Source organism: Scylla paramamosain, chromosome 3 (assembly GCF_035594125.1).
Source record: "Scylla paramamosain isolate STU-SP2022 chromosome 3, ASM3559412v1, whole genome shotgun sequence".
NCBI classification, from domain to species: domain Eukaryota; kingdom Metazoa; phylum Arthropoda; class Malacostraca; order Decapoda; family Portunidae; genus Scylla; species Scylla paramamosain.
This window is the reverse complement of record NC_087153.1, coordinates 38,065,522-38,093,021: the sequence shown is the minus strand read 5'-3', so window position 1 is coordinate 38,093,021 and position 27,500 is coordinate 38,065,522. Positions and strand designations below refer to the sequence as shown.

The following is a 27,500-nucleotide window of genomic DNA, read 5'->3' as shown; positions in this document are numbered from 1 at the left end:
ACAGTTAGAGAGTGCCCCCACTTAGTCTTGTAAAATACAGGGGATTTGTACTCCGCTCGGCACTGTCCCAACAATACAAAACAATCGCCAATACCAGTGATAAAAGAGGAGCTGAAAGAAGGGGCACTCCGATGAGGCACGCGACGTATAGATCGCTGGGTGCGGCGAAGTATTAAGTGAGGGTATGTAGTCGTGACCGAACAACAGCGGGGAAAGCAAGGCGTGTTCCGAGCCACGCACCGAAAAAGCCGGTAATGATTGAGGAGGCGGAGAAAGAAGAGCAGAAGCACACATCGATCTCAGATTCACGGTATAGTCTTGCAGGACAGTTATCAATCAGGACTGATCGACGCAAGGTGAGGCGAGGAGTGACACGCGAGCTGCAACAAAAAATCTTTCTAATAATCGATCATACCAAGATTTACATTCTCACAATTAGTGACGGTGTTTTTGCAGGACAGCATTCCTTCCTGAAACAAATTTAGTATTAAGAACATGTAGCTGCGCGGGATTAGAGACAGATAGATGCTGTCATTGCTTTAAAAATTGATGTCGTCGTCTCTCTTTGGACTGCGTCTCTAATAAGACAGTGAATCGATTTTTTTTTTTTTTTTCTTCTTTTTATCGTCGTAAAAAAGAAAAGTGTTCAGTCATGAGCGTTGACGCCGGGCAGGTAGCGTCTCCCTCCCTGTACCTCGGTAATGCAGCAGGGTCACTTCCTTTCTCCACCGCCTTTACGTTCTCTATCATAGCTGATCGTTATCCATTGTAAAGCTGGATGAATCTGGGAAATCCCTGCCTGCTTCTTTATTTCCTCCTTCCCATGACTTGAACTCTCAAGAGGGAATTTTTAAGACATATTCTCCCTTTAGCGAGTAGCACTATAATGGGCGTTTTCCAACTTTTTGTTGCCTTTGGCCAGTGCCCCTCTTACATATGAAAAAGGCTGTCTTAGATAAAGCTCAGCCAGGTCTATGACGCGCAACTTCAGTGACTTCTGCTGGAGCCTGTTAAAAGTTTAGTTGAGATAAGACCCCGATGTCAATAAACACTTCTCACATATGTAGAAAAAATGCTCTCCTAGACCTATTTTCTGCATGCCTGCCTGAATGGGAAACTGTCAAAGGTTTTCTTGAAATCAATGAGACCCAAGTAGGTAGAGGACTTCGAATCGCTCTTCGCCTGCTATAAGACTTCATTCGGCAATAATGATTTGGCTGCGCACCGCTCATCTCCACTGTAATAGAGGTTGTACAATCTTTATTCGAACCCCCAAACACTATTTACGTGGTTGTACAATCTTTATACAAATCCTGAAGTCAATATAAGAGTTTCTGCGATCTTTGTTCGAACCCCAAACACTATATACGAGGTCGCATGATTTCTTTTCGAACCCTTTCTGACTCATGGCAAGGGAACTAAAATGGCTTGTCGCATGCAGGAAAACTGGAAAGTCCTGTCGATGGATCAGAGCTTTGTTTACAGGTTCAGGTTCCTTGAGTCTTAGGTTCATATTCTTAAACGTCTCAGCACCTCATAACTTATAATTAACAGCTTGTAGTGAAGGTTACTGTAGTTGTCAGGAGTGTTCTTTTAACTCTATTGACAGTTTTGAAATGACTTTTAACTTCTATTGACAGTTTTGAAATGATTTTTTATCGCCAGTGAGAGAAAACACCCTTGAGAACATGATTTATCATCTTTGTTGCATTTGAAAACAGTCATCATGAGACCCCAAAGTATTAAGAATATGGGAATAAGACGTCCCAGAGTGATGGCAATGGGGGCCATGACTGCATTATTCTGCACTCGCCATGACGGGACGTAATGACGCAGCACGTGATGGCGGACGCGCTGACGAGGAAGGGTTCATATTCCTTGGTCGCATCGCTATCACATTAGTCTTGGGCTTGCTATTACAGACTCAGACACCGAGATCAAGGCTGAACTTTGCTGTGCTGGAGTGACTCTGTAATGTTGTATTGTGTGAGTGTTGTGAGGTATGCGCGTGTCGCTGCAGGTGAGGGAGAACGTGCTGGAGTCACGGTCAACACGATGGCTGGTCGTCACCTCAACACGGGACTTAACGGAGACGCTGCCGAAGGAGCTGCGGGAGGGGACGCAGGTGAGGAGAGAGACGCTTGACTGAAGGAAGTTAGTGTGATTCTGTCGAAATCAATGTGATCTTTGCATATTTATACTGCTACGCAAAACAATGAACCATAGTTGCTGCTACTGTTGTGTTTATAAATAATTTATTGAAATATTTTCACTTCTTCCTGCCAGAATTACAGTTCAAAAAGCTTCTCCGAAAGTCCCGCTGTAACAAACTTAAATTAAGGTCCTCTTCTAAATATCCTTATTAACCCTTTGGCTTGTAATGAAAGAATAACGTTTGTTACTTCTTTCCAGTAACCTTAGACGATTTTACTGCCCTGAAATAAACCTACAAGAATAGCAATCACTACTTGATCACTCTTTTAGCTGTCGATGGTGTCTCTCAGAGCAAGGAATGAAGTTACCTTGCAGGAGCTAAACCCCCACTGCGGGCTCCCTTGCGATGTGCCTCCATTAAGGTCTAATAACTTCCTTGTACCCTGTAGGTAGCGCTCGTGCGGCGTGAGGGGCCTCACTTGGCACAGCTCTACTCCTCCAGGGTCTTTCCCGACGGGCAGATCAGGTGAAATGTTCTTAGCATTGCAGGAATCTTGCATTAGCCATCCGGTATTTCCCCATGTTAAATAAAAAAGTTTCATCACCATGAACAGGATAATGTTAGGCTTAATTATGTATACGTCAATTCACCTAGTCACTTTCTGTCATGGATTAGTAAACCTTACCTTGCTTCGTCTTCCTTGAGAATTGTGGAATGCATGATACCGAATAATCTAGATTTTTGTTTGTGTGTTGTCAAAATGTTTTCTTTCGGAATCTTGATGTTAATCGTTGGAGCGAACTCCTTTCACTTGATAAGCGGTGCTGAGTGTCGTATCCATTTATATACCACTAGTGGCCGGTAGTCATATACGGAGTGGCCCAAACAAGGCACCACACATACTCATACACACATTCATTCCCTTAGCTTCGTCAGTCCCTATTGGAAAGGGATAGCGTCGTGCACAACCCTACTACTAGAGGAGCTTAGGCAAAACACAGCTGGCTACATACTTCCACAGCAAGGCCCGACAGCATATCCTGATCCACCCCTGTCGTACTTAAATAAAATTAAGACTTGCAAAACTAAAGCAATGCAATGGACAGGTTCTCCTTCGTCGGGGTGTTGACGGGGTCAGAGATGGAGGGCCTAAAGAGCGAGCTGCTGCCTGACCTACGCCACCTTTACTCGAACCTGCACGGGCGCCACCTGCTCGTCACCACCAACAACAATTGGCCTTTCTTCAGGATCAACACCCTCAGGAACGGCACAGTCATCCCCATCTCGGGCGTGGACCTGCAGGTTATCAACACCCTCAGCCAGTCACTAAACTTTACGTGAGTGTGGCAGGGTGTGGCTATGTGAGTGTGGCAGGGTGTGGCTGTGTGAGTGTGGCAGGGTGTGGCTGTGTGAGTGTGACAAGCGTAAAGTGTATGCCAATTATGTTTTATTACCTCTTGTCGGATCTTAATTGCTCTCTCGAAATTAAAGTGTATGATTTTCCTTATTCACCGACATTATTTATTTATTTTTATTATTTATTATTATCTATTTATTATTATTATTTATCTGTTTATTTATTGCTTGATAGATCGATTTTTTGTACACAAGAACATCAGGGTATAAAAGTGACATAAAGAAGCCGGTAGGTTCAGCTATACGTGGCAGTCCCTGAGTTGTGTGTGTGTGCGTGTGTGTGTGTGTGTGTGTGTGTGTTTCCTTTGACAGTGGTTCAGTTTCCGTATTATGCTATCCACTATCAATGCTGACTAGTTATATTCAGAAACGGTCCGCTCTCTCGCCATGACTATTTTCAAAGGCCACAGAGAGAATTAGCCGAGTTCTCAAGAGTGTTTCTCCTGTTAATAATGTAGAAATCTTGTTAATCTGTCACCAGAACCATAAAAATACCTTAAAGACCCGTGTGACTTCAACTAGAGCCTTTTGAAGATAGTCAAGGTGTAAGCAGAAGGTTTCAAAATACGAGCCACAGTGCTTCTCATCTGCCATAACACCACGGAGAGTAATGATATCGGTTTCTTCTCAGGTATCATCTCATTCGACCGCCTGATGGGAAGTGGGGCGGCCCGCACCCTGACGGCAGCGTGACGGGGCTAGTGGGGCAGGTCCACCGACACGAGGCCCACGCTACGCTTTGTGAACTCTCCATCACAAGTACGTAGGTCAGGGAAACTAAGGAAGGGAAGAAATGGGAGTATATGTAAGTACGTACATTCAGAAACGCTTTGGTCTCTCACCACAACTATTTTTCAAGGGCCACAGAGATGACTAGCCGGGTTCTCAAGAGTGTTTCTCCTGTCAATCATATAGAAATCTTGTTAATATGTCACCAGAACCAAAAAAAAAAAAATAATAATAATAATAACCCTCTTAAATCCCTTGTAAGCTTTTAAATATAAAGGAGGTGCAGCGGAGAAGTGCTTCAGAATATGGTCCTGCATGTGTGCGCTTCCCATATACCTACCTCGATTCTTCTCAGCCAGAATCAGTAGGATTATGAAAACACCCTTGAAGATTGCTAGAATTATGAGAGCATCCTTTGAAATCACTAGCGTTATGAAAACATCCTATAAAATCATTAGAAGTATGAAAGCACTTAAAAAATCACCTGAATTATGAAAACAGTCTTGAAAATCACTTGAATTATGAAAACACACTTGAAAAATCACTGAAATTATGAAAACTCACTTGAAAACCACTTGAACTATGAAAACACACTTGAAAATCACTAAAATTAGGGAAGCACACTTGAAAAATCACTAAAATTATGAAAACACTTGAAAAATCACTTGAATTATGAAAACACACTTGAAAAATCACTAAAATTATGAAAACACTTGAAAAATCACTTGAATTATGAAAACACACTTGAAAAATCACTAAAATTATGGAAGCACATTTAAAAGTCACTAAAATTATGAAAACATTTGAAAAATCACTACAATTCTAAAAGCATACTTGAAAATCGCTTAAAATATGAAAACACACTTGAAAAAACACTAGAATTATGAAAACAGCCGCCTTCAAAATCCTAATAATGTCCACCGGAAGTTGAGCGAGCTGTTGACAAATGGCGCCGAAACATTTGGGATTGCTGTCTGTATACATTTCGACTTCTTATCTCAACTATTTTCATCAGGTTCCATGGGAAAGTCTGAGGGATTTCAAGACCTTTCATGATTACAGTTTAATTTTAACAAGGATTATACACCATTGATTGGAAAAGAAAAAAAAAATCATGAGAACCTGTCTAAATATTTCTGCGGTCTTTTAAAATTTTGCTAGTGAAAGAGTAGAATTGGTTAACTCCGGATCTATTCCCTGCTGGTTCATATAGATAGTCCGTCACATAGACAAGCACCTTCCCTTAATATTGGCAGTAGGCAAAGTGTCTGTATAGGTCTCTTATCTATGTCTCCTCTCTCCCGTCATTACTGCCTTCCTCGTGCTATGCGGTGGGACCCTAGGTAGCCGAGAAACTGTGGTGGATTTCACAGTGCCGTACTATATGGAATCAACCACGCTGGTGTCCGGAGCGCCTAAGGAAAAGAGCAGAACCTTCGCAGTCTTTTCTCCGTTCACGATGGAGGTGTGTAGCTTGGGAAGGGTGATGACAGTGATGGCTGACTTTCTTCACTATCTCCATAAAAATCTGTTAAGGTACAGCTGAACCATGTAGTAGCTTCCAGTTATCAGTGTGTGTGTGCGTGTGTGGCAGGTGTGGCTGTGCATTGTGGCGGCAGTGGCGGCAGTGGGACCCTTCCTGTATCTGGTGACGCGGCTGCTGGTACACGTGCTGGACCATTCCGACCAGCCGCGCTACACCCCGCAGGAACTCAGCTTCAACATGTACCGCAACCTGATGGTGCAGAACAACCTCATCGCCACCTCCAGCTGGGTTCTGAAGCTGATTTTCTTCGGCTGGTATCTCTTCTCTTTCTACATCTACGGTGAGCCTCGCTGCGTCTCGGGGACATGACTAAGCGGCGGAGTAGGAAAGTATTTAAACCGTCCGATCTGCTTTTCAGCCATGTATTCTGGAACCCTGACGGCAGTGCTGGCTATCCCGGCTTTTGATAAGCCCATCGACTCCCTGCAACAGCTGGCAGGCGCCCACCGCCGAGGTTACACCATCGGCACCACAAGAGACTCCAGCTTTGAGGAGACCCTGAAGGTATGACAAGGACGGTCTGCGTAGCCTGAAGGAATAAGATTACCTTTTTCACCTGTTTCAATTAAGAGCATTTAACTTATTGATGTCAACATTGCCTCTCTGCTTTTATATTTCTTTTCCTTACTCACACACGCTATATTCGCCGCCCGGCTTGGTGCCTGCTAACTGTTGGCAGGGAGCTAAAACTGGAATTTACCGGGAGGTTTGGCTGCTCATGAACCACGAAGACAGAGACGAGAGTTTCCTGCCTGCTCCACAAAGCGGCATCGACATGGTAAATACAGAGATGGAGTACTTAGGTGTGCATCATGGCCACACAAAGCTGTATTCACTCTTATATGGGTACCCTGTAGTAGCAGGATAGTGAAGACCGACCGAAATTCACGCAAGTCTTGTTGATCATTTTGGTCTGATCAGTAATGTATCAGATTTGTTACTCATGATTGTCCTGGCAGGGGTTCAATCCATGAACGTTCCCTCTCATGGCCACCATATCGATCAGCATTTCAATGTTTCTATGACCCACATTTCTAAAACGCATAGTGTTTTGTTAGAACTGTTATCACAGAGGTGATAAATTGGGTTAGTTATTTTCCTATTGATGGAGCAGAATCTTCGCTGCTCTACCACTAGAATCGTAGTACATATTATGTCCTTGTAAACCGCAGATAATATCTACTACAGCTTGCTAAAGGCACCGAAATGTTTAAGAATAGACGCCAATGACTGGAGCATTACATCTACTTACTAAGTCTCCCTCGTCACATCTCGGGCAGATCCTGAAGCGGGAGTACTACGTGTTCATCAACGCTCAGCTGAACTCCGTCACAAAAGCCACACAGAGCGGCCAGAGACACAAATTCCACATTGGCCGGGAGACTTTCCTGCCTCAGAGTTACGGCATCGCCTGCAGCACCGGCTCTCCCCTGAGGGACGCCTTCAGTGCCATGTTAGTTTCCTTACAATACGCTAGGGCTACGCATGATGAACTCTTAGTTTTACCGTTCTCCATCACGCATAAAAAACATTCTCTGACAGCAACTACACGAGTATATCACTACCTTGGTGTGTGGCTAAGATGCAAACTTGAGGGTGGGTGCGGCATGTTTCCAGCTTGCGGCGGTTGTCAGAGGGCGGCCTGGTGTACAAGTGGGCAGGGGACGAGGTGGCTGGTGGATCCTCTAGTAACCGTGCCGCTAAGACCACGGGGCCTCCTGCTATCACCCTTCAGCACCTTCAGGTACAGTGCTATGAGTGCACAAGGAGTTCCAGATGACCCAATCTTGGTGACTTTAATGTACTATTGACTAGAGTAGTGATGTCTTAGTCTACAATCTGTCTCAGAGCAGAGAGCAGTATCTGGCAGCTACCTCCACCTATCCAGTGCCCAGTTCTTTTTGGTCTTTATGGACCGCGTAACATGAAGCAGTTCTTGAAGCAGTTCTGAAGTCCATTTACTTTGATTTATAGACCTGAAATTCACTGGATTTTGTGACTTCACTACTTAGGGCATTTGTACAAGTTTTAATGAAATAAGAGCTCTGTTGATATCACTGATCTTCTATAGTACGCAGAATTGCCATCACTTACATTTAATGATCCTTGTGCTAAAGACCATTGGTGGGAGCAATACTGTCATCGTGCACTTTTCTCCATCACAAGCTCTTGTCCTTCTGCATTCAATATTAAAAGAACAGCGACGACTGAGTAATCTCCCGACATATATATTGGACAATTTCTTCAGGCGGCGTTCTTCTTGCTAACCTTGGGTCTGGTGACGTCCACGGCGGTCCTGGGCGGAGAAATGGTGCTCACCAAACGGTGCCAGCCACGAGATGAACGAAGAAAATTCTCCTTCACCAGAAAATGAGGCAAGTTGTGCTTTGGGAGCTTCATCTTTTAAAACTTGACCTTAATCTGAGTGGCTCATCCTACATTTTTCTTGTATATGTGGAAAAGGACGAACGACAGAAAAAATGTCGGACAGTAGAGTATGTCCTTTTATAGCCATATATATATATATATATATATATATATATATATATATATATATATATATATATATATATATATATATATATATATATATATATATATATATATATATGCTAAAAAGATCACAGATTACTGAACTTTTGAACATGACTACATTGAGACTGAAGGAAGGGTGCCATAGAGTATCAAAGGCATCTTAAAAGGCACAGGTACAGAAAGGTAAAAAAATCGTTTTAGCTTCAGTGCTTTACTAGACTTATCACTCAGGCCACACGTAACTGTGTAGTGAGGCACTGAGACATTTATTCTCCACAGGGTGTTTGAAGGGATAGAGGCCGTCCAGTCACAGTCAACAGATTAAACCAAGGGACAAGTGTAGTAGAATCTGAAACACACCGGTGACTGGACGTGTTTCTACCTGGGCTGTTCCTTCACTTTTAAATTCTCTCTCTCTCTCTCTCTCTCTCTCTCTCTCTCTCTCTCTCTCTCTCTCTCTCTCTCTCTCTCTCTTCAAATACAGTTCAGTCCTAATCATGGTGAATTAAAGAAGACTGGAACAGAACGAGAACTGATAAACAGGTAAAAACTAGTCAGTGCAGGAAAGGTCAGGTAGGCTCAGTATGCCATCGAAGGTCAGTATGCACAAAGTGACGTGTACGATAACAGCCTTTATTGTCACAATGCTACAAACGTGTCGCTCATGTCACCATCTCCTCCTCTGGGACTTACATAAGATCGCGTTCTCAAACATTCTGGTGTCTCATCTTGACCACTTTGAAAATACCATTGGAAGTTATTTTGACCTCGAAGGTGTTTTCGTGATTCTAGTCATAACTTTACGAGTATTATGCATCATCAGTGGGAAAAACGCCGTGAAAACTCCAATAGTCCTTATGAGAAGCTAACGCGTTTAAGAATTCAAGCTAAAGAGTTATCTACAATGCCACTCCTTGAGGAACAACTCTGCACAGGAAGCTATGAAGCAGAATTTGGAGACGAGGATTCGAACTTTGGAACATTTTGCCCTCTCACTGGGATTATTTTCAAAGGTCATAGAGATGAGTAATCACGTTCCCATGTTTTTTTTTTTTTTTTTTTTTTGACTGATGATAAAGAACCTTATTAAAGTATCATTCGAATGGAGAGAACACTTTTCAATAATTTCGACTTGACCCTGTCAAAAGAAGTGGGGATAAAGCACTGAAACGTTTGAGAATGCGGTCCATGATATAACTATTACCTACTTAATGCATAATTTACATAAGTTATAACACATAATATGATATAGATAGAGAATAGTATAAAGTTTAGCTTATAGGTGATGCACTGTATAAGGCGAGCACTGGAGTAATGAATTATTCTCTTCTCCCACGGGGAAGTTGAATTCTAAACTCAAACGATGCACAGAATCTCGACTAGATGACGCTGCAAGAGAAGCGAGAAGTGATGACGGGATGCTGGTGAGTGATGCATTCCAAGCAATAGCAATATTCATGTAATGGCATGAGCTAATACACGTGAAATGAATCGACTATAATAATGGTTCACAGGTCTCTTGGCACAACCTTAGTCACAAGCTGAGCAGCCTTTTGCACTCATTCCCGTTGTGTTTTGCATTATTATTTTAATCTTTAGTCTACTGAACTATTAAAAGGAAGAAAAACCAGCGAAACCAACAGATTTTCACGATATTAGATTATTTAAGATTGAAAGAAATACACAAAACACTAGATCGGGCTTGGTCCACGACTAACAAAAGACGCTGGAATGCACGCGGAGGAATACAAAAAAGGTTCCAGATGTCACCAGATGCCGAGACGCTGGTTGGAATGGCTTAGTGAATTGAGTGGAAACAAGACTAGAAGGTAGTTCGAATATTCTGATAACGACTGTACAAAGATCTCATCTTTAGGCTGCCTTTCTTTCGCCACGCTGTTCTGGAAGTATCTCTGTACCTGAAAAGATAAGTCTGCCTACCACTGGGATGTAAAACAATGGTGACTGGCTGAGAATCTTAGTGATACGCTGGACGTTGTGCCCATGTTTAGGTGACACGTGCTGCATTGTTCAGTCGTAGTCAGAAATGATCTTCCTGACTCGCTTCCATTGTATTTTGCGATTTCACTCTGTCGTAAGTCCTCTGATCTGCTGACAGTCCTGCAAAACCTGACGGATGATACTATGAGTAATGACGGGGATGCAGAGCTTACATATTTACCATATCCTATCACTAACCACTAACCACCTAGCGAGAAAAAAGAAGAAAATACTGAATAAGTTAACAAAGTAATATGTAAATGTTTTAGTTGTAATAATACAAATAAGGCACATAGATAATGTTGTAATATGGGAACATTCATCCTCCCCCTGCTCTCCAACACCGGACACGTCACAATCTTCCTCTGGGATGATGCTAATATTTTTGTAGCGCATTGAAAACCCGACGAATTAATTATTATAATGTGCTAAGTCACGTGACCGTTCTTAAGCATGATGAAATTACACATTTTCATTAATTTCTTTTTGTTCCTCTTTTTCTCAGCAAGATCCAAGAATCGCGCTCTAAAAATTTTTTCTCTCCATCAAGTGGTGAAGTTCCAGGGAGGGTCGTTGTCCGTGAGTCATTTAAATTTGGTACTGTTTTTCCTGGGACTCCAGAAGCGCCCTCTCGGCTGCGATGCGAGCGTGTTCCTGTCGGATCTTTTCGAAGAGCTCCTCATGATACTTCCTGGCCTTCTGGACGGCCGCTGTTTCCTTGGGCAGATTGGAGGCTCGCTGCACGTGGAAGCCTTGGTCGTCAGCATAATACACGATCTCTTGTACTCTGTCTCGAGGATCAACATACCTGAAACGCGGAAATTAAGAGTATAATGACACCTGTTCTTCGTGATATACTCGTATATATATATATATATATATATATATATATATATATATATATATATATATATATATATATATATATATATATATATATATATATATATATATATATATATAATCTATTTATTTATCTTTCTTTTTTTACTGCGACATGTTTTCTTAATAATGAAATGGTGTAGTGCAAGGTTGAGCATAATTTCTAAACGCACCATAACTTTTGACTGTTATGGCTTCGCATTATGCGTAATAGAAAGATTTCGTACAAGTTCAAAGCGTAACATCAAAAAGCACCGCTGACAGCAAAATTAGTATTTGAGTAGTTTCTATTTTTCCTGTGTCAAATCATCTTGGATTACTCAGATAATGAAATAGTAAATGTCATACTGCCAATAGAATTTAATGTGTTAAAATTGATGGATTGATTTGGTGTCCGATGTGTTAATTATGCCTGCTTGTCACCACGGCGGCGTTAATAGTACACTCTTAAGAGTTATGAGTTATGCACAGTTGTTTTGTTTGATGTTGTCATTGTTAAAAGCAACTTTACTTATTTCTTAGAGATAAGACTTTTCAGTGTCAGCAGTAGGTATTGTGTAGCATCGTATGTTATTGTGGCATGTTTTAATAAAACATTGACATTTGCATTTGTGTGTTCATCTTTTCCTTCATCAGGAACTGTTCTTTAGATTAACACTTATCAACTGATCTCTTCGCTCTGTAATGTGAATAAGTAAAGAGTTACAGAATATACTCTGGAGAACATACGGGAGATTTACTACAAGATGAATTCTAAACTCTAGCGGAGCACACAATTTGGACAAGGTGACGTACCTAGTGAGAGGAGCGAAGAGCGACGGCGGGAAACTGGTGAGTCCCGCATTGGAAAAAGCAGGATAACATTAAATAATTGAATAACCTAACGTCACGAGGTAATACACGTGAGACGAATTAAATATATTGATGATTCACAGTTGCCGTGATACATTAATGATTACAAGCTGAATAACGAACATTCATTTCAGCGTTTTTTCTTCAATCTTAAGTCTTCTGATGTGTTGAGAAACCTTATAAGTAAGAAAGTAAATAACTAACTAAATAAATAAATAAATAGACGAAATTGGTAGATTTTTACAATATCAAAAAAATTAAGATTGGAAGAAAATCGCGCAGGCTAACAAAGACGATGGGCTACGCGCGACGGAATACATGAAAGTTTCACATGTCACCAGATGTTGAGACCTGGATGCAATAACTCGATGGATAAGAGTGCAGAAAGTTATTCGACTTCATGAACGACTGTACAGGTTCCTCATCTTTACACTCTGCATTCCTTACGACGTTCTAGAAAGGCAAGTCTGCACACCATTAGGATCTGAAATAGTGGCTTCGAACAATCCTAGTGATCCAATGGATGCTGTTGTCCCTTGTGTTGGTGAGATTCCCTGCCTTGTACAGTCGTGGTCAGAAATCCAGTAACCTTCCTCATTCGCTCCCACTATATTTTGCGATTTGATTTAATCGTACGTCCTCTGATCTGCTGACAGTTTTACAAAACCGGTAATGTGACGAATGATTAGACGAGAAATGACATTGTTATTTAAATGTAAGGGAAAAAATTAGAATAAGTTAACATGAAAATACATAAGCATGTTATTTGTGTAATGGTACACATATAATGTTATAAAACACGAACATTCACCTCTCCCCTGTTCTTCAACACGTGACACATTTTCCTTCGGAAAAATACTATTTTTAATGAAGCGTTATGAAATCTCAGTAAATGACTATATATATATATATATATATATATATATATATATATATATATATATATATATATATATATATATATATATATATATATATATATATATATATATATATATATATGCTGAGTCACGTGACCACTGGTAATCATTGAGAATCACAATTTTTTCATTCTTCAGTTTTTTTTTCTCTCTCTCTCTCTCTCTCTCTCTCTCTCTCTCTCTCTCTCTCTCTCTCTCTCTCTCTCTCTCTCTCTCTTTTCTGCAAGATCCAAAAATCTTGCTCTCAAATCTCTCCATCAAAGCCACAGTGGTGAAGTTCCAGGGAGAGTCGTTGTCCGTGAGTCATTTAAATTTCGTACTGGTTCTCCTGGGACTCCAGCAGCGCCCTCTCGGCTGCGATGCGAGCGTGTTCCTGTCGTATCTTTTCGAAGAGTTCCTCGTGATGCGTCTTGGCATTCTGGACGGCTGCTGTGTCCTTGGGCAGATTGGAGGCGTCCACGTGGAAGCCTTGGTCGTCAGCATAGTACACGACCTCTTGTACTCTAAGTCGAGGGTCAACATACCTGAAACACACAAAATCACAAGGATTTGATAAGATTCGCCCACGTCCATAAAATTCCCACCACTCACCTAATGCTTCATTTCCCGGCTCGAACCGACAGCATGCCCTCCCTAGACTGAGGAAACACCAAGCAAGAAAAAGCGCGATCAAGTATGCAGGAGTTGGAGCCACAGTCGTCAGTAATCGCTCCCCTGTACAGTTGTTGTGGCGGAAAAAAAAAAAAAAGAGCACTCACTCACCTATAAACGCCGCGGGTAATGCCATCCTCGCCTCGCTGCTCCTGGTGCTCGCGGTCCGGGTCGCCGTTGTAGTGGCGAGCGGCAGCCCACGAGAAACTGTAGGGTCTCTTTGGCTCTTCCTCATATTCATCATCCTCCAGGTTGTCCTCGAGGGCTTCCAGTTTCTCCGGGAAGGCCGAGGTGAAGGCCAGTCCCGCCGTCACCAGTAGAAACAAAGCAAACTGAGGGAGGAGAGACTTGTAATTATTTCATTATTTATTTTCTGTTTCAGCCAAGTATTAGTTTGTCATCTTTATCATCATCATCATCATCCAGTAGAGCTTTTTTATGTGGAGAATGGTTCTTTTGCTGGATAATTACGCAGAATCCTTGTTAAACTATCACTTACATCATGGAAATTATGAAGATCAAGCGTTGGAATGTTTGAGAATGTTTTTGCTATACTGTTCATCATCACACAATTGCAGAGTTCCATACGTGACGAAACAGTGACCATAAAGATTACACGGTGTGCAGTGGACCATTCGGGACACTGGGCACACAAAAGAGCTATTCAATGGGAGGGAAAACACAACCAGAGACGTCTAGATCTCGCCTAATGGAAGTGAAAGTGGAAAGCGGGTCGGGTGAGTGACCGCTCCTCCCAGCGCTCGCCTAACAGACAACGTGCAGACGCTGTTATTGCCTTTTTAGTTGTACACAGGTGGAACAGTAGACTGCTATGTGCAACAAGTTGAAGGTACGTGTGGTGCTTGATTCAGTCTTGCACAAGCCCTAAACATTTTCTTTCTTATCACAACAGTAGAAGCAACAGTTGTAGTAGAAGTAGCAGTAGTAGTAGTAGTAGTAGTAGTAGTAGTAGTAGTAGTAGTAGTAGTAACGCTATTGTTGCTGCTTCTCTTGCTACTGCTAATGTTGTTGTCAATGTTAATCCTGAAAACAATACACATATGTGAATAAAAGCCACGATTTTAGACACATCATAGTCTTCAGGCTGCAAAATACAGTCAGTTGTGAGAATATCCGGAATACAACAAAGAACGCGCTTCTTTTTCATGGTTACTTTTACATTCCATTCTCTGGGTAGCGGCGGGTAATGGAGGAGGGTAGGAGGAGGTACGGAGGGTTGCTAGGCAAAGCACAAGAGAGAGAGATCAGACAAAAAGAATCTCTCTCTCTCTCTCTCTCTCTCTCTCTCTCTCTCTCTCTCTCTCTCTCTCTCTCTCTCTCTCTCTCTCTCTCTCTCTGATCACAGTTTTCAGGATTTCAAATATGCAAGATTACTAGCAAACGTTTATATATTGTGTTAGAGATAGATAGGTCAATATGGATGTAAGGATGAGGCAAGTCTTAAGAACAGAGCTCAAGTGGCGGGACATACCGATTGGGTAATTGGGACAGCAAATAGAAAGGATCTGCCGGCAAGAATAGCTTATATATATTCTTCAAAATGGCAGTGTATGTAGCTGTGTAGAGAAGAATATGTTCGTAGAGACAGAGCGGGAAGTCTGTCATGCTAGGGATAAAAGTGATGGAATTGCAGTGATAAATAAAAAGGAATATCAGAAATTTCTCTGGATATCTAGAACGAATGAACACGAAAATGTTTAGCTCTTTTAACTGCCTTGGTCGTTCTTAGCCGACATTTCAGAGTACCGTAAAAGAAGAAAGAAAAAAAAAAAAAAAAGGGAATGTGCATGAACACAGAAGAGAGAGTAAGAGGCCGTGTCTTAACTAGGCTGCTGTAATTTAAGACACTAATAGAATTGGTAGGAAAAAAACACAAATCTCAGAAATTCATGGTGAATACGTACAAAAAAAAAAAAAAAGAAACGTTTAACAGTGAAAAGATTAGTGATGAAACGAAGGACACCGATGAGAGAAGAATAACGAGGGAATGTATGAGAGTCTAAGTGAAGGTATAGATAGAATGAAGCTGCAGTGTAATGGAAGAAGATCTGTGTGTGGAGACTGGAGAGCACGTCATGTACAGACCACAGTTATCAATGCCATTCTTTACGGGCACCATACCAGAGAACAGCGAAGCATGGAGAAATAAATGAATAGATGAATGAATAAATAAATAAAACGAAAAGAAAACGGAAAGGGTCGCAGAGCTGATTAAGTTTCGAAAATTTCAAGAGTAGTTTCATAGGAAAACTACACTACTTTAGATGATAAATCACGTATATATCACGTACAATGTACTGCCAAATATCAAGAAACTATGATAACACTACACTCCAATATAAACATTCTGGACTAGAGCAACATCATACCAGCAGAATACATTAGGAGAGGGTATCAACGAACCGTCACCTAGCAAGACTTGTTTAAATATCTGCACTGGTCAGACTTTAATGAGCAGATCCAGATGCTGACGGATAGAAGAGAGCGAAAGAAGAAGGAGTACAGTGGAGTAGGTAGAATCGAGTTAAAACGACAAGGATTAATTCGTTGGATAATCGAACGAGCAGTCACTCAAATGAACTCCTTGGGGCATTGAAAGATAAGTGCAATGTATAGTACACTCCACAATACCCATAATATAGGACATTACCCTTATATGTTATATTTTGCCAGTATTGGTGATGTTAAAACTGTTCTTAATGATTCATGCTTGAGTTTCATTTGGGTTCGTTTGACCGCAGTGTATCAATACAGTTGGGTTAATCTGACGGGACGAGTAACGGGACATGGACGTGTGTTCATGTTCTTGTTCAAATAATAGATTCGACTGGGTTTTTAAGTTCACTGTATTCTTAAATGTTACTCTGATTAGAGGAACGAAAAGGAAGCAGGATGATGATCCAGTTATGTTCTTTGAATGTGGCAGTATACAGTGTGGTGTGTTGTAGTGACGTGCTCAAGTCGGACAGGGATAACACAGTCTCGTCACCAGTGTTACCCTGACGTGTCGTGTTGACGTGATGAGACTTCGCGGGGAGAGATAACAATGTTACCCTGACATGTGGTGACGTGAGAGATAACACGTGGTGCGGGGAGAGATAACACAGTTTTGTTACTAGTGTTATCCTGACGTGTTCTGGTGATGAATTTTAACTGAAAGATTCAACACAGCCTCGTCATCAAGTTAGCAGCAAGATCAGAGGTATGTTATCTCTCTCTCTCTCTCTCTCTCTCTCTCTCTCTCTCTCTCTCTCTCTCTCTCTCTCTCTTCCTGCAAGATCCAAAAATCTCGCTCATTTATTTATTTTTTTTCAAAATCACTGTGTTTGCCACGTGTAGACCATCCGGCGTCTTGTACTGTGATGGGGTCCGTGGCGATGGTTATAAGATGGTCTTACACACACACACACACACACACACACACACACGAGCCAGTAGTAGAAGCAGCAGTGAACGGGAGGTAAAATGAAGGAAGCTATTAATGGTGATGACACACACACACACACACACACACACACACACACACACACACACGAGACAGCAGCAGTGACAAGAGGTGGAATGAAAGGAAGAAAGAGAGGAAGGGAAGGATGAGTTGGGAAGGTCCTGGGGTCGTGGGAATGTCGAGGGCGCCGTCGTCTTACCCTCGCCTCACCCTCTCCCTCCCTCACACCTCTCACTCCTCCCACACCTGTGACCTCCACCTCCCTCCTTCCCTCTGCGGCCAGTACAACCTTGGTCCACCTACCCGGTAAACACGTCTGGAGACAAGGCAATGAAAGCCAGACAGAAATAGACAGATAGACAGACATATTATCAGTACATGACGTAGTTGCAGTACAAATCATTAAGTTATTCCTTCAGTTAAGTATTGCAAACCACCTGAAGTGTCGCATAAAGAATAAGAAAACATGTCTGTAAAAAAAATCCACCACGTCACGTAAAGGTTGGGCCTAAGCTGACTCTCAAGGTGACACCCTCAAGGTGACTGCCTGCTCCCCTCCCCTGCCCGGAACACTCCTTGATTAAATCCGCCTCGCCGCTCATGAAGGCATCGAGGCACAAAACAAGCCATCACCAGGGAATACCCGAGTAAGACCAAGAAGGGATGCTGCATTCGTACAATCGTGCAGTAGTCAGCGGAAGTCAAGTAACCTTCTACACTGTCCGCCATTGTCTCTTCCCTTTCCTTCAATCCCAAGCTGATCTGCTTACATAATCAGACACTCCTTCCTTGCACCTCTAATCCATTGAAATTTAGTCTTTTTTTTTCTTTCATAATGAATCAACAACTTCTTATCCATTTATTGGTTTAGCATTTTTACTGCTGTGTCTTAAAGAGTTTAGCAGTCTAGTCAAAACACAATTTCTCTTATTCTCGTCTGTGTGAATATGCACACATTTTTATTTCCTTTTCCTTACGGTATTCTGTATGTCATCGAGGAACGACCGTAGCAGTAAAAGGATTAAAATTTTCTCAACCATTCGTTATACATCTTGCATGACGATAAACCGAAGACGCTAAACGCAATAGAAGTGAACTGCGGAATTTCTCGATTATAGACTATACGTGGGAATGTATTTACGTAATATGTGTGTTTTATCATGTGAAGCTGCGCCTCTTCCCAGGGAGATGCACGACGGCAGTGAATAAACCTTCAGGGCAGCGGGGGGAGTCACGACAAACGTGATCAATTTCTCGTACCAAAAGGAAGGTTGTGTGGCGGGCTGTTGCTGCTGCTGGAACCCAGGCGTCATGTGGGCGCATCCCGGAATAAGGAAGATGCTAATATTTGCTGTTTCTGTAATCGTTTATCTATTTTTTTTCTGCTTTATTATCTGTAGTCTGATATAAATAGATAAATAGATAGATAAATAGAAATACACACATACGTAGTACATGTGCTCTAATAAAAGTAGATACATAGATAGATACATATATTAATAGAAATACGTATACACACATACTTATACAAGTAAATATACTAATAATAATCTAGTTGAATAGTTAGACAGATAGATAAGTAAATAAATAAACAGACAGTTAAATATTTAAATAGCTAAACGGATAGATAAGTAAACACACACACACACACACACACACCACGCGTGTATCACAAGGCTAAATCATTCCTTAGCGAGGCTCCTGTGTCTGTGTTGGCGGCCAGATAACGGAGAGAGGAAGCTGACTCTTATGACACCAAGTGAGTCAGTAACTTTCCTGCAGTTCCCTCGCGTGGTGCAATAGTTGACAAACAAACCTCGCCTCAAGTCAGGGAACGCATTCCACAAAAAAACATTCCGGTTTGTTATTTCATCTGTTTCACTATTTTCTCTTGTCTTGATCGCTTCTCGTTAGTATTCAGAGTACTGTAATAAATTAAAAAGTTTGCACGGACACAGAAAGAAAGCGAAGATTGTAAGTTAGTTATTTAGAAGACTGTAGTATAGGAAAAAGGTTTGCACACACACACACACACACACAGGTGGAGTAGGAAGTAAATTTTTTCCATGTTTTCCATGCTACATAACTATTTAGAATACTGTAGTACAAAGAAAAAAAACTGGTTATTGAAAAATTGTGAAAGGATTAAACCGGACTTTATATATTGGAAGGTAATGCAATTTTCAAAGGTGTGTTTTCGTAGGTGATAGTCTAACAAAAAATCTGCATCGTAAGTCTGAAAACGTACGCAGAACCCGACTAGTCATCTCTGTGGTCTTTGAAAACAGTCTTCATGATTCTTAAGTTCTTGACATGCATGAGGCTACGGGATTCAGTTTATAGTATTCGGCATCACTATAGATACATGTAAGCTTAATACTTTCGTGCATCTATGTTTTTTTTTTTTTTCCTTCTTTTTATGTTTTCGCGTTCATTTTTACAGCTTCTCTTAGGTTTTTGTTCCGGCGTTCATTCTTATAGCCTCTCTTATGCTTTTATTGTTCTCGCATCCATTCCCTCTCGCGGATTGGTCAAAAGGACCAATCCGGGGGTGAAGATTGGTCTGAATTTTCGGCTAGTATGTATGTATTTCTTTCTTTCTCTCTCTCTCTCTCTCTTTTTTTTTTCAGTGTTGACCCAAAAGGGGAAATTCCGAGGAAGTGTTCTGCAGTGATGCAACATGAGCACATTGCACCGAGGAAAAAAAAATCTTACATTACTCTCAGCAGAATTAAGTGTGTGTGTGTGTGTGTGTGTGTGTGTGTGTGTGTGTGTGTGTGTGTGTGTGTGTGTGTGTGTGTGTGTCCAACCACCTCGTCGCTTCCCACTCCTCGGAATGGTTGGACCACCATAAGATCCTCGCGTTCTGCCAGGTTCACGGGTTAAGTCGTTTTATGCGAGTGTTTTCCCCTTTCCCGTTAATGAACGTAGTATTGAAGATCAGAAGTTATTCACCAGTCGCACCTCACTTTCACTGTTTTTGCTTTTCCACTTAGCAACGTATTCTTAACTGACTGATTGAGTGACCGACCAACCAAGTGAGTGACTGAGTAACTGCCTGACTGAATTAAAAGTTTATTCAACAGGTTCTAGTGAATGTTATTAGTGTTCTCAATGGTGTTTTCACGCTTCTGGTGGTAGTTTCATACGAATCCCGCATCAGCAGTGAAAAAAAAAAAACACCCATGGGAACCCAACCAATCTCCGTGGCCTTAAAAAAAATAGTCTTTATAAGAGAAGGTAAAGTGTTTAAGAATCCTGGCCTTAATCTTGAGACCTCTGATATGTTGGCAATCTCCTTACGAAACCAAGAGACAGTCAGTAGATCAAAAACCATATACTGAAACGCTTCTGCGCCGCACCATCATTATATACCTTCAATAGGCTCTAGTTGAAGTGACACGAGTTTTTAAGGCTGTTTTCTTGGTTTTAGTGACAGATTGACAACATTCCTATATTATTATCAGAAGAAACACTGCTAATCATCTCTGTGACCACTGAAAATTGTCATGGTGAGAGAGAGCAAAGCGTTTCTGAATTCGGTCCCAGATGACCATAAGAAGCAGGGAACACGGTAAACAGAATGGAGGTCAGAGTGGAAGGTTACTCAACTAGTGACCATGACTGCACTGGGTATTAATGGCCAACAGTTGCGTATGCTGGACAGCGTATGAATGTTTTCCCCCGCAAACCCTAAAACATTACAGTCTCTACGTGTTTTGGAATCTAATAACATATCACATTTATATTAATGGAGGATATACACAGATTTTGCGACTTGTTTTAACGTTATTATGGGAGCAGCTTATTTTATAGTCTTGTTTTGGATAAAAATAGACCTAACTTTTTCTTGGGAAGGGGACCAGGAGTGGGGGCGCGCCACGCCTCTCAGCTACTGCGTCACGTCTCAGTCACCGCTGTCATCAGGAGGCCCCAAGACTACTTCGGGAGTGCGCCAGGGATGTGCGAGTTGACACACAAGAATATGATAAAACAAGGGAAGCTGCAAGAAGGCGTCAGGCCTACACGTGGCAGTCCTGTGTAAAACATGCCTGCTTTTTCCCACTATCTTCCATATCCATAAATGTCTTTCCTTTTTTTAAAGCTCCCTAATGACTGGGCACTAACAACTTGATTACTTAGTCTATTTCATTCGTCTACCACTCTATTTGACAACTAATTACTATCTTTTTTTTTTTTTTTTCTAATCGAACTTTATCAAGGTGAAACTTTTTTTTTTTTTCCCCTCCTATCCAGATTACTGACCCTGAGAATTTTGCTGTTTCATTCCTTATATCACTTAAAGACATCTTTCAGACTCCATCCTAACTTGTATGAGTTTTAGTGCACACCAAGACTCTTGCTTTCAATTGGGCGGCGCAGTGACTCCCTGGCGAGGCTTCATAATCAGTCCCACCGCAGATGACTTTTTGATTTAGCTCACGCGAGTGCTGATAAATTTCACTTTCACTTGAAGCTTAGAGAAACTTACCCAGGTGTTCATGCTGTTGCTGTGATTTACTGCTGCTGTTCCTGTTGTTGTTCCCCTATTGTATCTGTAGCCGCTGCTGTAGCTAGTGTTGGTGATGCTGTAAGACGCAATGTACTGGAGTTGCACAAAGGGACGCTTAGATTGTTGGTGCAGCGTAGAGGCGGGTTGCTGTGTCCTGCTGAGGGTCACTTCTTACACTGGCGAGAGGTGCGGTGCTGGAGGGACGGCAGGACAGCTAGACACGAGTCTCGACGCACAAACACACACACGCACACACATACAGGTCCAAGTACAGGTAGATACGACGCGCGGGGAGGGTGGCGCATGAATGGCTGGCTGGCTGGCTGGCGAGGGACGAGGAAGGCGATAGAAAATGGTCCGAGAGTGAAAGTTAACCTCAAAAGTGTGACGTCATGTTCAGGTGCCACGTGCGATCCCTGGAAGCCACGCTCGCTCGCCACTCACCAGCGCGCCCCGTCATTCTTCCCGGCCAGTCCCGCTGAGACAAGTTAGGCGCAGTTTGGTAGTCTTTTTTTTTTTTTTATTTCTCTCTCTCTCTCTCTCTCTCTCTCTCTCTCTCTCTCTCTCCATTTTCTTCTTTTTTCCTTCTTTTCTTCTTTCTTTTCTTTCTTTCTTTCTTTTTTTCATTCATTCTTTCATGCATACATACGTAAAACCAACCCAATTCCTCACCATGATTGCACGTCAATAGACAATCCAGCATTCCAGATTAAAGTTCTTAATTGAATAGTTGGCCTCTCCAGTGAGTATTTACTGGCATTTATTCCCAGAAAGTTGAGTGAGGGAGGGCAGGAGGGAGGGGAGGACAGGCCGCAGTGAAGGTCGGGCCGGTCTTGCCTTGGACAGGGGGACGACATTCCCGTCCCTTGCTGCCTGGGTGTGGCGGGAGTTGCGAAAGAAACAGGAAATCTTTTGAGTAATCAGCAAAGGTGTGCTTGACTGAAGACGTAATCAAATCTAATCGACTTGTTATAATAATCATCATTTATACACGTGCTACCTCTCTCTCTCTCTCTCTCTCTCTCTCTCTCTCTCTCTCTCTCTCTCTCTCTCTCTCTCTCTCTCTCTCTCTCTCTCAAGAAAACAAGACTTTCTAATACCGTTTATAGATATTTTCACCCAGCCCCCCGCGGCGACAGGTCATGGTGGCGAGGGACGTCACTCAGGCGCAGGTGAGGGACGCGGCGCCGCCACCTCACACACAACAAACACCTTGACGCTCCAAGATGGACAAGACCCGTATTCGGAAACGCTTTGCTCTCTCACTAAGACGATTTTCAAAGGCCACAGAGACGAGTAGCCGAGTTCTCAAGACTGTTTCTCCTGTTAATGTAGAAATTTGTTCAGTTGTCGTTAGAACCGTAAACCACACACACACACACACACACACACACACACACACACACACACACACACACACACACACACACACACACACACACACACACACACATACGCTCAAAAACCCGTGTCACTTCAACTAGAGCCTTTTGAAAGTAGTGAAGGTGCGGCGCAGAAGTGTTTCAGAATATGGTCCCAAAACCCGTGATCAGAAACGCTTTGCTCTTTCACCGCGACTATTTCCACAGGCTACAGAGATGACTAGCCGAGTTCTCAAGACTGTTCTTCTGTTAATAATATAGAAATCTTGTCCATTTGTCACTAGAACCGTAAAAAAAAAAAAAAGAAAAAGAAAAAAAAACACCCTTAAAAAACCCGTGTCACTTCAGCTAACTAGAACCTTCTGAAAGTATTCGAGGTGCGGACAGAAGTGTTTTGAGAATATGGTCCCCCCTAGCTTGTTTACAATACATCGATAGTGTGAAGGTGCATGGACTCAACCACCTTACCAGACACGTGCGGAACTGCTTACCACTTCCTGTACCGCCTGTAATAGAGGTCAGGTACCCGCCGACATTGCCTCCCCTTCTCGCGCACTCGTAGCGTTCATCTGTACGTCTTCGTGGTCTTAACTCCCTTATCATGACGTATTAGTTGCAGCCTCTCCGCAGTAAAAATGTGCGGAAAAAAATAAAAAACAAAAACAAAAAAAAAACTACCTTTAGTCGTATGTATGCAGGGCAGGGCGAGCGAGAGGGAAGGAGAGAAAGTGGGCTGCGACGCACGTACAGGAGAGTGAGCTGTGAGGTATTAGCGGCCGATGCTTGGATACACACAGTCAAGGATAACTGGACCCAAAACTCTCTCTCTCTCTCTCTCTCTCTCTCTCTCTCTCTCTCTCTCTCTCTCTCTCTCTCTCTCTCTCTCTCTCTCTAGATCTACACGTTTTCGGGAATAATACATAAGATTAAACTGAATGTACCTTTTTATTTGTATATGTATTTGGAAGACGCTGATTCAATAGAAGATACAAATATTCTCTCTCTCTCTCTCTCTCTCTCTCTCTCTCTCTCTCTCTCTCTCTCTCTCTCTCTCTCTCTCTCTCTCTCTCAATATTTCATAATCTTTTCTCCCTCGACAACATACGTAACTAAATCGCCTTATCCTGCTTACCTCGAGTTTCAATGTGACTAACGCGACTTGCCACATGTTTGGACAGTAATGTGAAAGGTAGTGAGGGAGGGAAGGGTTACGGTGCTCCTGCTTAAGGCTCGTATTGTTAAACGTTGTGAGGACTATTTTCAAAGGTCACGAATATGGTTGGTTAGCTTCCCTTAAAGTGTTTTTGTCCTAAAAGATGGGTAGATATTTTTAGATGTCTACGTATATATAGAACTCGAAAAATGCAGTTAGTTTTAAATAAACATGAAGGCTAATGAGTGACTAATGCTAACAACAAAAATAGATAAATAAATAAATAAATAAATAAACAGTTCTGTATTCCTTCCTGCCTACGACTTGAATAGTTTCTGTAGACAAGTATCCGTCACCACATCTCGAATACTAGGCACTTAACTGGTTGACTCTTCGGTTCTCTTTCCGTTTGTTTGTTTGCTTGTTTGTTTGTCTTGGGGAAAGTGGCATCAACTCACTACCTCACTATCTCACTACCAGACAAATTTTCATTTCAAATAATTTTTGAACACAACATTTGTGTGTGTGTGTGTGTGTGTGTGTGTGTGTGTGTGTGTGTGTGTGTGCGTGTTAATTGAGTAGTGTAAAAGACAAAATTAATTATCTTTCTTTCTCTCTCTCTCTCTCTCTCTCTCTCTCTCTCTCTCTCTCTCTCTCTCTCTCTCTCTCTCTCTCTCTCTCTCTCTCTCTCTCTCTCTCTCTCTCTCTCTCTCTCTCTCTCTCTCTCTCTCTCTCTCTCTCTCCCTCTCTCAGATGTGGTGTATTGCCACTTTTATTAGTTCCTGTGTTGTAATCGCCCACAAGACACGATGGCCCTCCTCAGCCACACACCCTTGACCCACAACCAGTTGGCTAAAATATATGTACATGTCATTTCCGCCCATTCTGTCCACACACACACACACACACACACACACACACACACACACACACACACATGAGAAAGACATATGTTTAAGACTCGTATCAGTAAGGTAGCTCAGCATTAAAAGGACACAGGATGAAACTTGACAGGAGAAGAGGAGATAAGATAAGCATATGCAGAAATACAGCCTTCTGCAGTCAATAGAAAATGTAATAGTAGGGGAATGCATTAGCTACATATCTGAGGAAGTTGTGTGTGCAAACATTATATGGAAATGAAAAAATAAATAAATAAAAAAAGACCGTGACATATAAGAGGGAACATTACGAGCTAAAATCAGCCCTGTAAAAATACAAGTAGATGAAATACAGATCACTATGTAAGGACAAAGGCTTCTTTTCCTAAAAGGTTTGGGTTCTCATGAATAGCTGTTTTCAAAGGCCACAGAGAGGATTATTGCAATTCTCATGGCTGTTTTGCTAGTTAATGGTGCAGAATTCCAGTTCTGAATAATTGAAACATGGATGCATGAGTCTTGTTAAACTAGCACTAATATCATGAAAACACCCTTGAAGACTACTCTGGCTTTTTTTTTTTATGTAGGAGTGACACTGGCCAAGGGCAACAAAAATCTAATAAAAAAATGCCCACTGAAATGCCAGTCCCATAAAAGGGTCAAAGCAGTGGTCAAAAATTGATCAATAAGTGTCTTAAAACCTCCCTCTTGAAGGAATTCAAGTCATAGGAAGGTGGAAATACAGAAGCAGGCAGAGAGTTCCAGAGTTTACCAGAGAAAGGGATGAATGATTGAGAATACTGGTTAACTCTTGCGTTAGAGAGGTGGACAGAATAGGGGTGAGAGAAAGAAGAAAGTCTTGTGCAGCGAGGCCTCGGAAGGAGGGGAGGCATGCAGTTAGCAAGATCAGAAGAGCAGCTAGCATGAAAATAGCGGTAGAAGACAGCTAGATATGCAACATTGCGGCGGTGAGAGAGAGGCTGAAGACAGTCAGAGGAGAGGAGTTGATGAGACGAAAAGCTTTTGATTCCACCCTGTCTAGAAGAGCAGTATGAGTGGAACCCCCCCCAGACATGTGAAGCATACTCCATACATGGACGGATAAGGCCCTTGTACAGAGTTAGTAGCTGGGGGGGTGAGAAAAACTGGCGGAGACGTCTCAGAACACCTAACTTCATAGAAGCTGTTTTAGCTAGAGATGAGATGTGAAGTTTCCAGTTCAGATTATAAGTAAAGGACAGACCGAGGATGTTCAGTGTAGAAGAGGGGGACAGTTGAGTGTCATTGAAGAAGAGGGGATAGTTGTCTGGAAGGTTGTGTCGAGTTGATAGATGGAGGAATTGAGTTTTTGAGGCATTGAACAATACCAAGTTTGCTCTGCCCCAATCAGAAATTTTAGAAAGATCAGAAGTCAGGCGTTCTGTGGCTTCCCCGCGTGATATGTTTACCTCCTGAAGGGTTGGACGTCTATGAAAAGACGTGGAAAAGTGCAGGGTGGTATCATCAGCGTAGGAGTGGATAGGACAAGAAGTTTGGTTTAGAAGATCATTAATGAATAATAAGAAGAGAGTGGGGCTTAAACTACATAGAGTATATTAAATGTAGAGATAAGGCGTTAAAACTTTAAAGAATATGAGTCTCTTGGCATCGATCCTTCTCTGTCAGAAAGATAACCTGCGTCACTTCCCAAGGATCCGGGAAGAGGCAGGCGGACATATATCAGACTGACCAAGACCCAATCTTCCTATCCTCGTGTGTCCTTCACTTTGAACCCCGGACGTCTCGTGGTCCATGCAGCAGTGACCCTTGATGTGACGTAGCCTGAACTTCCCACCTAACACCTCTTGACTCAGACATTCATTCTCTGAGGTTGGGTTCTAATGCCTTACCTAAGAGGAAAGGCACAGGCGCACTTCGCACGCTGCTGCTCGTATTCAGAAACGCTTTGCATTCTCACCACGACTATTTTCCTATCCCACAGAAGTAATCAGCTGATTTCTCAAGATTGTTTCTCTTCTTAATAACGTAGGAAACTTGTTAATTTGTCACTAAAATCTTAAAAACAATATTAAAAATCCGTACTATTTGAGCTTTTTACAAGTAGTGGAGATACGAGCAGGAGTGTTGCAGAATATTGCCCACAGCCAGGCCCCTGCACGCTGCACTGGATTTCCTGAACACAGCAGACGAGGGCACGCCACTCACCCCTCCCCCCCGCGTCACTCCCGACAACCTTGACCTTTCGTGGAGAAACCTTCTGCTATGTGGACACTGCCGAGAGAGAAAGAGAGAGAGAGAGAGAGAGAGAGAGAGAGAGAGAGAGAGAGAGAGAGAGAGAGAGAGAGAGAGAGAGAGAGAGAGAGAGAGAGAGAGAGAGAGAGAGAGAGAGAGAGAGAGAGAGAGAGAGAGAGAGAGAGA

The 27,500-nt window shown here is 42.2% G+C and overlaps 3 protein-coding genes across 3 annotated transcripts; 2 read left to right on the top strand and 1 right to left on the bottom strand.

The window, feature by feature from the left end:
* Positions 1-2,765: 2,765 nt before the first annotated feature.
* On the top strand, positions 2,766-6,411 carry LOC135095185 (glutamate receptor ionotropic, delta-1-like). Its single transcript, XM_063995970.1, has 5 exons — positions 2,766-3,492; positions 4,203-4,330; positions 5,644-5,765; positions 5,895-6,126; positions 6,205-6,411. Exons 1-5 carry the CDS (start codon positions 3,254-3,256, stop codon positions 6,354-6,356), a joined length of 873 nt encoding a protein of 290 aa, XP_063852040.1. The 5' UTR covers positions 2,766-3,253; the 3' UTR covers positions 6,357-6,411.
* Positions 6,412-6,432: 21 nt separating this feature from the next.
* LOC135095191 (glutamate receptor ionotropic, delta-2-like) lies at positions 6,433-8,322 on the top strand. The gene is made up of 4 exons (XM_063995977.1): positions 6,433-6,624; positions 7,127-7,299; positions 7,464-7,590; positions 8,095-8,322. The coding sequence occupies exons 1-4, from the start codon at positions 6,433-6,435 to the stop codon at positions 8,218-8,220; spliced, it is 618 nt and encodes a 205-aa protein (XP_063852047.1). The 3' UTR covers positions 8,221-8,322.
* A 678-nt stretch (positions 8,323-9,000) lies between these two features.
* LOC135095176 (uncharacterized) lies at positions 9,001-22,106 on the bottom strand. Its single transcript, XM_063995965.1, has 4 exons — positions 21,646-22,106; positions 13,799-14,019; positions 13,357-13,560; positions 9,001-11,190 (listed from the first exon to the last, which is right to left on the bottom strand). The coding sequence occupies exons 1-4, from the start codon at positions 21,655-21,657 to the stop codon at positions 10,971-10,973; spliced, it is 657 nt and encodes a 218-aa protein (XP_063852035.1). The 5' UTR covers positions 21,658-22,106; the 3' UTR covers positions 9,001-10,970.
* Between the last annotated feature and the right edge of the window lie 5,394 nt (positions 22,107-27,500).